At 55.4% G+C, this 16433-nt stretch overlaps 1 protein-coding gene across 1 annotated transcript; it reads left to right on the forward strand.

Moving 5' to 3' along the window:
- Positions 1–263: 263 nt before the first annotated feature.
- LOC309585783 (serine/threonine-protein kinase pim-1-like) lies at positions 264–2133 on the forward strand (the record flags this gene model as incomplete). Its single annotated transcript, XM_082303644.1, has 5 exons — positions 264–326; positions 418–468; positions 784–1150; positions 1529–1705; positions 2030–2133. Exons 3-5 carry the CDS (start codon positions 805–807, stop codon positions 2131–2133), a joined length of 627 nt encoding a protein of 208 aa, XP_082159770.1. The 5' UTR covers positions 264–326; positions 418–468; positions 784–804.
- Positions 2134–16433: the final 14300 nt, after the last annotated feature.

Below are 16433 nucleotides of genomic sequence, written 5' to 3' on the forward strand. Positions count from 1 at the left end.
CTGCCCCGCTGCCCTCCGGCTCCTGCAGCCGCCTCTGCGCGCTCCCCTGCCCCAGCTCTGCCGCTCGCCAGCCCGACGGCTGCAAGGCGGTGGCCGCTGCCCGGCGCGCAGCAGGAAGCAGGTCAGAGCAACGTGGCCCGCGGTGGCTCGGCCCGCTTCACTCGCGGGCACTTGGCCGGGGGGGCCCTGGGCGCAAGGCTGATGGCTCGGTCTCGGTCGCAGGGCAAAAGAAGAAGCTGCAGGAGCTGTACCAGCTGGGCCCGCAGCTGGGCAGCGGTGGCTTCGGCACCGTTTTCTCGGGCATCCGCCTCTCAGACGGGAGCCCGGTAAGTGGCCCGGACGGCGGGGCGCGGGGGGAGGGCCAGGGGCGGGGCGGGGCAGGGCTTGAGCTCAGCCCCGTCTCTCGTGGGCTTGCAGGTGGCCATCAAACGCGTGGCCCGGGAGAGCGTCCTGCAGTGGTACGAGCTGGTGAGTGAGCGGGGCCCCCGCGACAGAGCGGGGCGCGGCGGGCAGGGATAAGGCCGGGCCCCGAGGGCGGGAGGCGGCGCAGGGCGGGGGGAGCGGGCGTGGGCTCAGCGTGCGAGCCGGAGCACGGCGGGCCCGGGGATGCCGAACACCGGTGGTGGGGCCGGGCAGGGGGGCACCCCCCAAGCATCCCCTGGGCGGGAGGAAGCCCAAGCACCAGGGAGGCTGCCCAAGGGGGCACTGGGGCATCCCAGGCGCGGGGCAGCGGAGGCACAGGGCAGCATCAGGCCTGCTGGAGGCACTGTCTCCTCCTCACAGCCCGACGGCACCCGTGTTCCCATGGAGATCGTGCTCATGGAGAAGGTGGGCTCTGGCTGCCACAACATCATCCAGCTCCTCGACTGGTTTGAGCTGCCTGACAGCTTCCTGCTGGTGATGGAGCGTCCGGAGCCATCGCAGGATCTCCTGGCCTTCCTGCTGGAGCAGGGGTTCCTGTGCGAGGAGATGGCGCGCTGGCTTTTCTGCCAGGTGCTGGAGGCCGTGCGGCACTGCACCGCCTGCGGCGTCCTGCACCGGGACATCAAGCCGGAGAATCTCCTCGTGGACCCGGAGAGCGGCGACCTGAAGCTCATCGACTTCGGTTGCGGCACCTTCCTCCAGGAGCAGGCCTTCACGCGATTTGCCGGTGAGCCCACAGGCCGGGCCCCGCTCCCAGTGCCAGGCACTGCACAGCCCCGTTCCCTCCTGGGCTGCGGGGTGCGGCATTCAGCCGGCTGCCGGCTGCCCTTTGGCACGGGCCAGATGCTGTGCCCCAGGAGCCGGCTGCCAGCCCTGCCCACAGAGGGGGGCTGCCAAAGCCAGGCCCCGGCCGCTCGGCTTGGCAGGCCTGCAAGGGCTTGGGCTGCTCCGCTGGCCTTGTTTGCCTTGCAGAATGGTTTCCTGGCTTTGGCCAATTGGCTGGGGGACGCCCGGTGGCCTCGGGGGGAAGTTGTGGCCACCGGTGCAGCCCCTGCTTCTGGAAGCCAGCAGCCTGCGCCTGGACAGCGCTGCCTGTGTCCCCTAGGAACACACGTGTACAGCCCACCCGAGTGGATCTGCCTTGGCTGCTACCACGGCCATTCGGCAACCATCTGGTCCCTGGGCGTGCTGCTGTACGTCATGGTCTGCGGGAACATGCCCTTCCAGGAGGACCGTGACATCGTGTCGGGGCAGCTCTTCTTCTGGCAGCAGGTCTCTCCAGGTTGGTGTCCAGCCTTAAGAAGGCAGGCTTTGGCAGATGGCACCGCGCAGCCCAGCGTGGCCCTCACGCAGCTCCGCGGGAGGCCCATCTGCCCTCAAGGGCTGGCCGCAGGAGGCGGCCCGTGACGACGGGGTCGGTGTGGCCCGCTTGGCTGAAGGAGGTGGCGCGTGTCCTGCCGTGCCACTGTCCCGCAAAGGGCAGAGTCAGCCGGGAGGCCGGCACAGCTCTGAGCACACGCAGCACGGCCCGGGCCTTGTGGGCACCGGGAGCAGCTGGGCAGGAGCCTTCTGCAAGTGACCGGCGCTTTCTGGCTTCTCTCCCCAGAGTGCCAACATCTGATCCGCTGGTGTTTGTCCAAGCACCCCGCGGACAGGCCAGCGCTGGAGGAGATCTTGCGCCACCCTTGGGTGCGGGGCAGGCGTCTTTGATGCCTTGCCGGAGCCTCTGCAGCACCCGGTTACCGAGTCCCACGCAGGACTGAGGGCTCGAGAAATAAAACAACCACAAGCCCATGCCGCGGTGTCAAGTCTGGTCCTGGTTAGCAACTTCAGCTAAAGAACCCTCTTGGGAAAAGGGGTAATCAGAGTGTTCCCTTCAGCCTTTGTCAAGCTTTTGATGCCTTTCCTCAAGGCGTCATGGCAGTTTTGTGTCTTCAAGCACAGGCTGTAGTACAGGTAGGAGGGACTGTAACCAGCCAAGAAATGCAACAGTGAAACAACAGCTGCCCTTTCAAACTGACGCGGCCACTTGGGTTCACCAGAAGTGATACGTGGGCTCATGTGTGCATTCCAAGGGCCAGTGGGTGTCAGGGACGGAGATGCTGCTCAGGTTCCAAAGCTGTGACAAAAAGCAGAAGCACCAGAATGTCATTTCAGGTCAAGCCCTAATGAACTCTTGCTCTTTCTTCCCCTCACACTGGCAGCAGGCAAATGCAGCCCAGTCTGCCTGGATTCAGGGGACAGCAGCGTCTACAGGAGCTGTGCAGGGATGCGCAGATGCCGAAAATGTCTCTGGGACAGATGGGCACCTCCAGCAGGCTCAGCCTCCCACACTGGGGCAGGGAAAGAGCGTGAGGGGACCCCCGCTGCAGAGGAAGGAGCGGCAGAGAAAGTGATCCCTAGGGACTCCAAGGGAACCCCCCTGGTGTTACCAGCCTCTAACCCCGTCTCACATTCGGGAGTTGTGTTATGTAAGGGAGCGATTCTTGGTAACTTTGTTGCACCGTGTAGCCCAGAGCTTTAGAACACTGGGGGGAAGGAGTGGTATTTCTCCCCAGCTCCCTTCTGGAGACTTTGCTATGCCAACAAAGAATCACTGAATGCTCGCAGCACCTCCTGTCCAGCAGGGGAGGGAGACAAGGAAAAACAACCTCAAGTGGCCACAGACCTCCTCCTGCTTCTGCTGCATTTCACATTTTTCAGCCCCAGAAGGGCATCCATCTCTATTACCCTTTCTATTTGCTTCTACCCTTCCAGGAGATTTTTCTTTATAGCAGATGCTTTTCATGTTTAGAAACCACAGCATCCTCTGGGGGACAGGGAAACATTCCCACGTACAGATGAGGGAATAGGCCCCTGAGAGGAGGCAGCTGCTCGAACAAGATCTAAAGCAGAAAGTGAATCCAGAGCATTTGTCTCTAGTTTTGTCTCTCTATTGAGCAGAACAGCACTAGATGATCTTCACTCACGTACAGTCATTTCTTACAACCTTATTGGCTCTAGCAGCCTCATAAAAGGAGTTCATCTGCAACCTGTGTCCTGCTGCCCTTGCTACAGGGACAAGGTGTCTGTGGCTTCAAAGCTCTAATCAGCCTAGGCTCTTCTTTCCTTTCTATGCATTGTGCTGGGCTTCCTGCATGGTTTAAAGAAACCAGAGAGTTTGGGAAACTAGTTCTGGAGGTACTGATACCAAACAGGTGCTGTGCTATAGTATGTGATAAATCAGTGTGTGTGGCATTGAGCAGAAGCCAGGCAGAATCAGGGAGAGCTGAAAAGCTTCTGATTACATCTGACCTGCCTGTTCCAGGGATTCTGTGATTCAGTGGAAGCCTGGGAACCAGAGGAGAGGCCTGAAACTACAGAAACCAAATAATGAAACATCTCTTTTTCAGACAACTTGCAGGAGAAGGAAAGATGATGCAGGAGTTGGGATCCAGAGACTAAAGGGCACCTGCTCTGCCCCAGTGTTATCGTCACTGCAGCTTCAGGATGTCTGGGGGTCCTTTGAGGCAGGTGAGGCTTGGGGAAATGCACAGAGCTATACCATATAGCTATACCATAAAGCATTCATGCCAACAGCAGAGAAGGCAAAGAGACACAGGAGATGATGGGTTTTTCCTTGTAAGCCTGAAGAAATTCACAGGAATCCCCATTTTCCCCAGCTTCCCTACAGTATCCGTGTTTAGACATCACCCTGCCTTGGAGGATTGTAGGTACAAAAATGCTGTTAGCGAGGATTTTCTTGTTATTTTCTAAGTCCATGAGAGATTTTTCTCTCTCACAGAAGAGGTAGCAGGGAATGTAAACAACCAAGCCACCTGCAACCTTGAAAAGTCTTGTTTATGGTAGAGTAGAAAAATATTTTGACAATGGATGTTTTAGGATTTTAGCCAATCGCCCCCAAGGGGTGGCTGGTCCTTTGTCCAATTAGACCATGAAAAAAAAAGTCTATAAAAGAGTTAGTAAAATAATTAAAGAAATCAATCTTGCTGCACAATTCCTGCCTGTTGGATCTTCTCCTCCTCTTCCTCCCTATGGCTGCGGGACACGGTGATACACCCTAGGGCCCAGGCCTGTGGTAATAGAGGATCCTCAAAAATCTCCCTTTATAGTGAGCAGAGAAACTGGTATTTCTCTGTAAGTGGCCACGATCCCCCTTGGCAGTGCAGCTGTTACTGCAATTTTACTTTGGGGAAGTTAAACACCAGTCTCATCTCTAAAAGCATCCTCACTCACTTTACAAAGTGCCTCAGGAAGGGTAAAAAGAGGGGCTTTAACACAAGCACACACCTGTTGGGGTCTCCTCCCCCGCCGTGTAGCCCTGGGAGAGGGGCCCTGAGGGCACAGACACGGGGGTTCCCTGCCCCTGCTCAGCCTCGTTCCCATTGCTTGGTTTGTGTTCCCTGCGCGGGCAGAAGGACCCTTGGTCTGGTGACTGGAACAGTTCCTGGGCACAGCCCCGGCCATGCGGCTGGAGAAATAAACATCTCTCTGAAACATCTACCAAGAATCCGTCCATATATATTTCCTTTCCACGGGACTCCTGGTTTGATATATGCATGTTGCAGTATCCCCACTGCAACATCATGGTGGATAATGCGAGCAGAATGATCCCCAATCCCTAAGCGACTGATTTGTGTGAGTAAACCCTGGAAACTTTGGATTCCTCTTCTTGGTTTTGCTTTGCTATTCCATGTCTAAACTATGGAGGAACCGTGGGAAGTCTCTTGGCTCTCAGAGCCGCATATGGACATTTATCTTAAACTTAAAAAGATTCTTGAACAATGATTTGTAAATTTTAGTTTGATTCAAGCTCAAAAAGAACTGAAACACTTCCTGGCATGGTTGTTTAAGAACTTTTTCTATGTTTCTTGGGATTTAATTCTTACCAAGGGCTTTTGGAAAACCGTTTGGACACAGTTAATATTTGAGTCAAAATATATGCAGATGGAAGAATATTTTCGTGAATATTATTTAATTTCCGAGACTGTTGAGCAATGTCAGCTGTGTCCTGGCGAAGGGAAGCCTGGCTCAGGGACCGTGCGGCCCAGGCCACGTGCACCGAGCGCTCTGCGAGCAGCAGCGAGGCAGTTCCCGCGTGCGGGCGGAGCCGCGGGAGCCGCAGTGTCGGCAGCAGAGCGAGGCGCGGTGGGACCCGGCGGTGCCCGCCCGGCCCCGCGCAGCGCGTGGTGGAGCGAGCCCCGGGAACGCCCGGCCGAGAGGGGCGGCACGCAGGCAGCGGCAGTGGTGGTGGAGCGGAGCCGCGCCCGGCCGAGACGCGCGCTGGAGCAGGGCACGGGGGGGCTGCCGCTCGGGGGCCCGGCCGAGACGTGGGTGCAGTGCCTGGCAGCGGCAGCGAAGCTGCGACCAGAGGAGGCAACACACGGAGAACTGAGCGGCGCGGCCCGGCCCGGCTCGCGCAGCCCCGAACGCGACCCCGGGAAGAGCGCGCAGGCACCAGCAGCCCTGACAATTCCAACGTGGGAGCGACCAAAAGAGAGAGCAAAGATGCAGCGAGACAGAAAACAGCAGCCACTCGGAAAAAGGAAAAGATCGTAGTAGCTAAGATCTTAGGGATAGTAAAATGGTATAATGTTTAGCAAAATTTTGGTTTTATAACAAGGTGTGACAACCAGCAAGACATATTCGTGCATAGAACTGCTATTAGAAAGAATAACCCTGAAAAATGCATCCCAAGCTTGGGAGATGGAGAGGTGGTGGAATTCAAAATTGTACTAGGTAGAAAAGGGTTACAAGCATCGCAGGTCACTGGGCCTGATGGTGTTCCTGTAAAAGGCAGTATATATGCTAAAAATCGTAGTCATGTTAGACAATATCTCCATTGTAAGCCCCCCCTACAGTCTCCCTTTCCTAATCCCACCTTTCCCTTTTACCCTATGTCCTATTACCCCCAGTGTATTCCCGATCCGTTTTTTCATCCATGGTTTCCCTCACAAAACCATGCTTTTGCCAATTGTTTCCCCAAAAATCCCTTTCCAATGCCGAGTGGGGGATGAAAAGGGGGAGGGAAGAAATTAAACCCTCTCCTGCCTCAGTTTCCCCACAAAGCATGCCTGGAGAGTTCTGTCTCCCTTCTGTCAGCCCTAAGATGTTCCACAGAATCTGTTTGGACATTTAAAGACTCAGGAGGGTGGCTTGTTTTGTCTTGAAACTGTTCTTGTTATGTTTATCCAGTTGTTTTCATTCTCCTTTTATTAAAATAAAACGGGTGAGGTGTTGGGGTCTCCTCCCCGCCATGTAGCCCTGGGAGAGGGGCCCTGAGGGCACAGACACGGGGGTTCCCTGCCCCTGCTCAGCCTCGTTCCCATTGCTTGGTTTGTGTTCCCTGCGCAGGCAGAAGGACCCTTGGTCCGGTGACTGGAACAGTTCCTGGGCACAGCCCTGGCCATGCGGCTGGAGAAATAAACATCTCTCTGAAACATCTACCAAGAATCCGTCCATTATATATTTCTTTTTCCACGGGACTCCTGGTTTGATATATGCATGTTGCAGTATCCCCACTGCAACAACTCTCTTTTTTTTTTTGCTTTTATTCTTAGTTTCTTTCTTTTTTTTTTTTTTAATTTTTTTTTCTACCACAACTTCGGGTTTTTTCTCTACTTCACCCACACAGCCTTTGTTCCCCTCCCGGAGGTTTGCGGTGAGATGCTGTCCTATCGGTTCTCCCCCGGAAACCAACGAAATCAATCGAAGCAATGATTTTTGAAGTCTTCCCGCCGGTTTTCCCAGAAGGTCCCGGCCGGGTCCTGCCAGGAAGAGCCGGGTGCGGGGAGGGGCCTCAGGGCTTAACTGGGGAGAACAGTTTAATTGGGGCGAGATACACTTCAATTCTGGGGAGAAAATGTGAACGGAGGGGAGAGAAAATGAACTGCGGGGAGGAGCCCCCCAGCCCCCGGCTGTGCCCCGAAGGTGCTGCCCGCGGCTCCCCTGCTCCCACCCCCGGGCTGGGGGCGCGGAGCTGCCGCTGCTCCCCGGCAACGTCACGGGATAAAAACTCCATTCAAGCTTTTGCAGCCGTGGCAGCGACGCTCAGCGTTCCTTGGACCTTCCACGGTCCGTGGACATCCCGTGTCCCTCGGCTGTTCCGCGTCCCCCGGGTGTTCCATGTTCGCCCAGTTTGTTCCCGCACGCTCCCAGCCGCTCCCAGCTGCTGCCAGCTGCACTCAGCACGCTCCCAGTTTCTCCCAGTCGCCCTCACAGTGGTCCCAGTTGCTCGCAGTGGGACCTCTGTTACCCAGTTCTGGTCCCAGTGGGTTCCGGTCCTGGTCCTGGTGTATCCCGGTGTCCCAGTCTGTCCCAGTCCATCCCAGTCTGTCCCAGTCTCTCCCGGTCTCTTCCCAGCAGCCGCCGCCGTTTCCCGGATCCTGCCCCTCCCGCCCCCGGAGCTGCCGCCGGATGCCCCCCAAGATGCTGACGGGGGCCGGGGGCTTCGTGTTGGGCTTCGTCCTCCAGGGCTGGGGCTCGGCCTCCACCTGCGGGAGGAGGTGAGGAGGGGTCCCCGGGGGTCGTGTCCCCCCTCGGAGCGCTTGAGCCCCTCCCAGAATTGCTCCTATACCGTGGTCGCCCCCTTTTCACTCTCCTAGAGCTCCTGACCCAGTTCATGCCCCTCCGGGAGGGGTCTTTAGGGAGCCCCCCTTTTCCTTTACCTTGAGACCCCCTTGAATCCCCATTCCTGGGCACTGGGACCTCCCTGCACCTCTCATCCTGCACCAACACCCCCCTGCACCCCCTGTCCCGGGTATCCTCCTCTCCCAGCCCCTGCATCCCCTGTTTCCCTGACCCCAGGGACCCCCGGACCCCCATTCCCGGCCATCCCGGGGCGCCTCAGCCCCAGGCCTCCCTTTCCTGGGAAACCCGAACTGGGCACGGGGCTCTGCAGCCGCTCTGGGATTTATGATCACCCAAAGGAAAGGGACAGGAGAGGATAGAGGGAGAGAAGGAGATTGGGAGTCAGGGATCGGGGTCACAGCGCCCAGTCCTGCTCCGCCGGGGCTGGGGCCCCGCAGCCGCAGGACAAAATGGATCCGCGGGTCCCGGTGCTTGCCCCGCTCCGGGCCGAACCCAGCGGGTTCCAGGCAGAGTTTGGCCGCGGGGCCCGGGAGCTCAGCCCAGCCCGGCCCGGGGGTCCCGCAGGGCGCGGCCGAGGAGGGTCCGGGGGATGCCAGGAGGGGATCCAGGGGAATTCCCTGGAATTGCCCCGTCCCTCCCCCCGCGCTCCCTCGGTCCCTTTGGCTTCTCCGTCTCCCGCCCTGCGCCGCCGGGATCTGCCCGGCCACCGGTGACGTCACGAGCAGCCCGAGCTGCCATTGGTGGGCAGGAAAGAGCGGTGCCAATGGCGGGGCCGGAGGCGGCTCTGGGGGCGGGGCCGGGCTGGGGGCGGGGCCAGCGGAGCAGCGCGGTGGCTCCAGCGCTGGGGCCGGGGACGCTCCTGGGGGGGGCGAGGGGCGAGTGGGACCCCGGCACGGGAACCCCCGAGCCGCAATTCCCGGGCACGGGAACCCCCTGAGCTCCCATTTCCGGGTACTAGAACACCCTCCACCGCCATTCCCGGATATTGTGAGCCCCCTGCATCCCCTTCCCCAGCACCGGGACCCCCCTGTTCCCCCTTGTCTGGCCCCGGGGCCTCCCCGAATCCCCCTGAATCCCCATTTCCGGATACTGTGACCCCCTGCATCCCCCTGCCCAGCACCGGGACCCCCTGTTCCCCTTAGCTGGCACGAGGACGTCCCTGAAGCCCCATTCCCGGGAAGGGGACTTCCCTGAACTCACATTCTCCGTCCCAGGAAAACCCCCTGAGCCACCGTTTCTGGGCCTCGGGACCCCCCTGAAACTCTATCTCCGGGCCGGGGACGCCCCCATCCCCCCCGTTACCGGCACCGGGACCACCTGACCCCCATTCCCGGCACCGGGACCTCCTTGCACCCCCATATCCAGGTTTGAGCCCCCACTCCCGTGCACGGGGACCGCCCGGCACCTCCATCCCCGGCGCTGAGACCCGCCCGAGCCCCCTTATCCCGCACCGATACCCCCTCGCATTTCCTCTTCCCTCGCCCCCGCGCTCCCTCGGGCACTTCCGCGGCTCCCAAGCTGCGCCACCGGGATCCGCCCGGCGAGCGGTGACTGCCCCCGGCACCGGACCCCCCTCCCGCCCCCGGCTCCTCCCGGGGCCTTCTGGAAACAGCAGCGGGAAGAGTTCAACAGTTCATCATTATTTCAATTGATTTCGTTGGTTTCCGGGGAGAGACGGTGGAACAGCATCTCACCACAAACCTCCGGGAGGGGAACAAAGGCTGCGTTAGGTGAAAATAGCGAAAAACCCGATGAAATGGAAGAAGAAATAAAAAGGCAAAAAGAAAAAAAAAGACAAACTAAAAGTAAAATAACTGGGGGGGGGGAAAAAAAAGAAAAGAAAAAAAAGAAAACAACAGCAGAGCTTGTTCTGTTGGGACTTTGTGTCTCTTCTTCAAGATCCGAGCACCGAGGCGGCGGCGTGCTGGCGGAAGGGGCCGAGACCGGACGGGGGGAAAGCTGAGTAAAGTGTAAATGACTTTCTGGCCTTAATGAATATGTAACAGTTTAAGAGAGTCCTTAAGTCCACAGTAAAATGAATGGAGGGCGCCTCAGGCAATATTGCTAAGCGCCCCAGCCCTGTGATTTGCCTTTGTTCGACTAATAAATGTTCAATACTATATTGCTAAAAAAATCAGCTTTTGTATTCATTTTCTTCAGAAAGAGAATAAAGAGAGAGAGTGAAGAGAGAGTAAAGAGAGAGAAAGAAAGAGTAAAGAGAGACGGAATAAAAAGAGAGAGGGGAAAAGAGAGAAACGATAAGGAGAAAGAGAATAGAGTGAGATTAAAGAGAGAGAGAGTAAAGATAGAGAGAATAAAGAGAGAGAGAGAGTAAAGACAGAGAGAACAAAGACAAACATTGCTGCTAAAGAACGTCCGTGCAGTCCCAAACGCCTTCGCACACCGGCCCCAGTGTCCGTGCTCGGGGCTTGATTTACCAAGATGTGAATATCGATCTCATATCGATATCCAGCTGAGACAGACAAAAGCTCTCCAACAGTTTAGAGTTAGAAAGTGAATGTTTTATTGGCGCCGGACAGCGGCGTGGAACAGCTTCCTAATGCGCAGTGTCCAGCTATGAACGGTTACAGAGTTCATTCATCCACAAAAGTGATGAATATCCAAAATACAAATACATATTTATAACAGTGACCCCTCCCATTCTCCGCTTCGTATGGAAATGAGCTTTAATGTCATTAAGCGTGCCTAGTGCGTGCTCTGAATTGAGTCGCTGCTCTCGAATTGGGTCGGTGGTCCCAGATCGATGAAGTAAGCTCATCTCCCTCACTTGGACCTTTTTTGCCTCTCTGAACTTTAACAATCTTAATTACTTTAGTGACCTCCAAATTTCCTCTTGCCTGACTTTTGAATAGGTTCCCACGGAGGGAGGAAATTGGGAATTGTCCTTGTTCCCTACACCAACTGATCAATATTTCTGTTCCTCGTTCTAAGCACAGCTAAACAAACACACAAATGACAGAACATCAATTATTTAATAATCAATTACTAACATCTTAAAAGCCATTTCAAATCTAGCTCTCTTAACTATTTTAATTAACTCTAGTCCAGCTCAAATTCTTTCTTATTCTAACCAATTTCAACACAGCTAGCCTATAACTAAAATCTTTATGTTTCTTTTAAATCTATGTTTCAGGGTGTCACCATGGCCACGGGGCTGCCCCAGGGCAGAAATCCCCTGCGGAGATACCGGGACCGGCTGTGTGAGATGGGACGCCAAACACACCGGGTTTAGTCTCTTTGGGATGAAGAAGTGAGTTTTTCAGTCTGTTTGGGATAGAAAACTACTTCTGATTGCATCCACCTGTTATACATGGGATTTAAAAAGCATAATAAATACTAAAAAGGAATAATGATAAATAGCTGTGGTTCAAAAGGCATAAAGGAATTAGGAGGAACATATCTACTGACAGAAGATTTAATAAAAGCTATACTATAAAAAAATCTTCTGCAGTGTTGTCAGTGGGTGTTCTTGGGTTTTTATTTTAATTTTGTATTACTTGTTTCCTCTGATCGGCTTTGATTTACAACCACTGAAGATAAAATAACCAATATCGGGAAAAAATCAACAGTTGGGTGCAAAGCCTCAGAATGAATGTGGAACCAATGGAGGATTCACGTGCTTTAGACACGTGTGTGCACAGGTGCAGAAAAGCATCGCTCCTTTTGGAGGCTGCATTACAGCACACGAGTGGTAAAATCAGATTTACTCCTGTTTTCACAGGCTTCCCGGGCAGCACTTAGCAAGGATCTCCCCAAGGCCAGTGAGTGATCGAGGGCAGATGAAGGGCGAGCTTTGCCCGCCTGGCCGCTGCCAGCCAGCCGCGCTGCGAGCAGAAAGGCCGGGGCGGCGGCGGCGGCTTCTCCTTCTCAGCGCCCCGCATGAAGAGAGGCGCTGAACGGCGCCGGCGCCGCGGCGGCTGCGACCGCCCGCGCAGGGGCAGCGGGGCCGCGGGGCCGGCAGGGCAAACACGGCAAACGATTCCCCGGGGCACGACCGAGACCAAATCAACTGCTCCGTGCTGCGAAACCCTGCAGAAACCCTGGAACTGGGGGCATTTGTTGGCAATGGCACTCAGGAACAGCAGTTAACCTGTACCAGCTATTACATTGTAGAGGAGGTTATGATCCAGATTATACAGGTATCTTATAACTCAAGCTATATTAGCATCTTGGAACTTTGACCCCAGTTATAATGTTAACTAGTTAATACCTGCATAGAAAGGTTATTCTTAACATGTTTACACATCATTTACGAGCAGCAGTTCTTTCCTCCTAGTCGTAGAAAGAGGAGGAAGTGAGGACATGCAGAGAAAGACAACTTGGCAGCACCAAGGTCAGTGGAAAGAAAGAGGGGCAGGAGATGCTCCCAGCGTCGGAGTCGAGATTTTCTCTGCAAGCCGTGGTGAGGACTGGGATAAAACAAACTGTCTCCCTGGGATCCATGAAGTCCACGGGGGGATGCAGAGATCCACTCCCAGCCCGTGGGAAAAGGTGCTCACACCGGAGCGGGTGGATGCTACAAAAGCTGTAATCCAGGGGGAGACCTGAACAGGGAGAGAGGGCTCCTGCTTCCAGAGATAGAGAAAGAGGGCCCTTGCTTCCAAACTGAAGCAGCTGATCCTTAAAAGACTACACCCCATGGACTGATGACCCACGCCTGCAGTTTTGGGAAGGCTGTTCTGCCCGTGGGAGGGACTCACGTTACAGCAGGCTGGGCGGGACTGATACTCGTGAAATTAGAAACACGCTGGAGAAGTGCACAGAGAACTGTCTCCTGTGGGAAGGAGCCCACAGCAGAGAAGAAGAAAGAGACTCCCCTCCCTGAGGGAACTGAAGAAAGATCTCGAGCGATGAACTGGCTTAAACACTCCCAGGCCCTGTCTCCCTGCACTGTCGGAGGGAAAGAGGGAGGGGATGGAGGGGAAAAAAGGTGTTTGAAAGGCTTATTTTATTCCTCATTATCCTACTCTGTTAATAATAAATTTACTTTATGCCTTTAAGTTTGAGCCTGTTTTGAACTTAGAATGTTTCTCTCCCAATCCTTATCTCAACTCATGCGCCCTTCGTAACAATTTTCATGCTACCTGTGGTGATGCAATACCTTTATTGTATTTTTATATAAGTTTCCTGTACCCCAATGGTTCATCCCTACCTTCCCCACTCCTATTCCCAGTTGGTTTGCCCCAGACCCAAGCCGCTCCCCCTGTGCTCCCTACATGGTTGTTCTCCTCCCCTTGTTCTAGCTCTTTCCCTATCAATCACCCAAACCCCTCCTGTTGTTCCCGAAGGTCCAGTGTCCATCATCTGAAACCTCCCAATTTACCCTTATATGGTCCCCGTCAATCCCCCGAGACCCTACCCCTCTAGATACCTCCCCCTTTGGAAATCCCCTAAACCTCGATGTCCCATTGGGGCATGTGATCCCTTTCCCCTCCTCCCCTTGGGGCTATTGGCCCAAGGAAATGTCTATCCTCGTCCATATCCCTCCCTCAGAGATTTCTATTGGTCCCCAGTTAAGCCATCCCCATTGTAACACCTCCCTTTATAAGGGGTTCCCTGGAGTTGCTCCAGGCTTGTCTCCTGGGAGTTGCCTCCGATAAAGTTGGATTATCCCGTGTGGCAAGCCTCCTTGCTGCTTTTTATCCTCTCCCTCGTCGGGACTGGTGACAGCCACCGTGCCTGGAGCTTCAGCTCCCCTGGGCAGAGCTGAACTCCTGAGGAGCAGCTTTAAAGCCGAGAGCCTCCAGCTGCTCCCACTCCTGTCGCACACCGCAGGAGCTGGCCCGGGCAGTGGTCAGTGGCGGTCATGGCGACACTTTTGTAATTCTCTGCAGTTTTGCATTCTATAAATTGCACAATTCCTTCAGTTGGTGTCTGTGTCTTTGGTGCTGACCCTGCCCACCAGCAAAGCAGGGCCCCGTCCTGCCTGAGTGTTACCTGGGAAGACAAAAACCCTCACTCCAAATGTCCCCCCTTCCTCCTTGTTCCCCCACTTTATACCCTGGCCATGATGTCCTGTGGTCTGGGATATGCCTGGGGTCAGTTGGGGTCAGCTGTCCTGCCTGTGACCCCTGCCAAGCTGCCCCGCACCCCCAGCCCCTCGCCAGCGTGGCCGGACGAGGGGCAGGAAAGGCCTTGGCTCTGTGCAAGCTCAGCAAGAACAAAACCATCTCAGTGTGAGCAACGCTGTGCTCAGCACAGAGCCAAACACAGCCCCAGAGAAAGGCCTGGCAAGGAAATTCTCTCTGGCCCAGCCCACAGCAGCACCCCATGGCCACCCAGCATCACCACGGCTCCACGGGTTCCTTTCCATGGCCCCGGCCCTGGCCACGGGACCTTGGGCTGGTGGCCGCGGCAGCCGCCTGTGGCCCAGGGCTCCGTGCCCGTGTCCATGGCAGCAGTGCCCGGCCACAGGCCCTGAGTGCAGGTGACCGTGCCAATGCCCATGGCAGCAGGGCCAAGCGTTGGTGTCCGTGGCACCAGAGTGAGGAAGGGGTCCCTGTGGCCGCTGCCGTGGCACCTGAGGGCATCAGCGAGTGTCACTGCAATTGTAGCTGGCACCAGCCTGGCACCGCTCTGTCCTGAGGGCTGCCATGGCAGCCGAGGGCAGCCACAGCTCTGCGGGCAAGTGGCCACGGAGCCTGACTGCAGCAATGGGCCCTGGGGGGGTTTCCAAGGGAACTGGAACTGCTGAGGGTTGCCATGGCATCCAACCCCCTGGGATGTCACACAGCCACCCTGGGATGTCACAACCACTCAGTGATGTCATAGCCTGCTCTATGATGTCAGACCTCTGCCCTGTGATATCACAGCCATATCTCTGATGTCACAGCTCAGTCTGTGATGTCACATAGCCACCCTGTGATGTCATAGCCACTCTGTGATGTCACACCACCAAACTGTGATGTCACAGTCCTCTCTATGATGTCACAGAGCTGCTCCATGATGTCACAGCTGACTCTATGATGTCATAAAGCCACCCTGTGATGTCACAATTGCTCTGTGATGTCACAGCCTGTTCTGTCATGTCACATGGCCACTCTGTGATGTCACAACTCTGCACTGTGATGTCACAGCCTCCTCTATGATGTCACAATTGCTCTGTGATGTCATAGTCTGCTAGATGATATCTGACCTCTGCCTTGTGATTTCAGAGCCCAAGCTGTGATGTCACAGCTCACTTTTTCATGTCACAGCACCACTCTGTGATGTCACAGACCTGCTCCATGATGTCACAGCTGACTCTATGATGTCATACAGCCACCCTATGATGTCACAACCCACTCTGTGATGTCACAGCCTGTTCTGGGATGGCCCAGCCCTCTCTGTGATGTCACACCAATACCCTGTGAAGTCACAGCCCACTCTGTGATGTCACACAGCCCCTTTCTGACATCACAGCTGCTCTGTGGGTCTGTGACACAGGCACAGAGGTGTTACCAAAACTTCAGTGAAACAAAACCTCCTCAGCACCAGCGCAGCACAAAGCAGCAGCATTCTTTATTGGGCCGGATGCACGAGGGGAGAGCCCCTCCCAAAGTCGTGTGTGCCGAGTTCAGGAATGTTCCTGTTTGCAGACTGTGTTTCACAGACACATTCCCAGATTGTCCCACAAGAAACACACACACGATCATCATTGCCCCAAAATCATTGCAGATTTCCCCCACCCCTTTGCACATCCGTTCTTCTGCCCTGGGGGTCTCTTTGGGGGTCCCTGGTGGTCGCTGACCCCAAAGCCAGCCCTGACTGCCCGGTGAACTGGTGAAAGTTGGCACACCTGGGCTGGTTGCTGCCCACAGAATCAGCCTTGGGCGGTTCCATGGCCAGTGGCTTTTGGAGAAGAAGCATTGTATGAACCCACCAGGTGCAAATGGTTTTTCATCTGGCAAATTTCCCCCCCTTGGAGGGCTGTGAAGCTTCTCTTCCCTTCAAGCCTTCGTAAGCCTCACTCTGCTCCTTTACTCACATCCCACGAGTTCCTCAGCTGCTTTCACAACCATGTTCTTTACACAGCTCAAAGCAAGTGTCATAAGCACAAGTAGTGCTGTGGTCCCAGTTAGACTTTGCAAAAGTGACGCCAACCATCAGTCAGGGAAAATCCAAGTCCTCTAACAATTTTATCCAACCAGTTACTGTTGAACTCTCCCCTTAATTCCCTGCTGGATGCAGCAACCGATTTTATCCTCTCTACCCGATCATCCCATCCAGCATCACATTTGGAATGTGCACACAACAAGTGTTGCTGTTCCAGTTCAAGAATCCACACACTCCCTGTCCATGTAGCAGCAATAGGGCTAAAGCCAATCTGCTCTGGAAGGTCATTTTAGCTGTGGCTGGCAATTGTTCCTTTATTTCAGCAAACCCCAAAGGAGCTGCATTCCCTAAAGTTTCCATCTGCA

This window comes from Coloeus monedula (assembly GCF_965178545.1).
Source record: "Coloeus monedula genome assembly, contig: HAP1_SCAFFOLD_330, whole genome shotgun sequence".
NCBI lineage: Eukaryota > Metazoa > Chordata > Aves > Passeriformes > Corvidae > Coloeus > Coloeus monedula.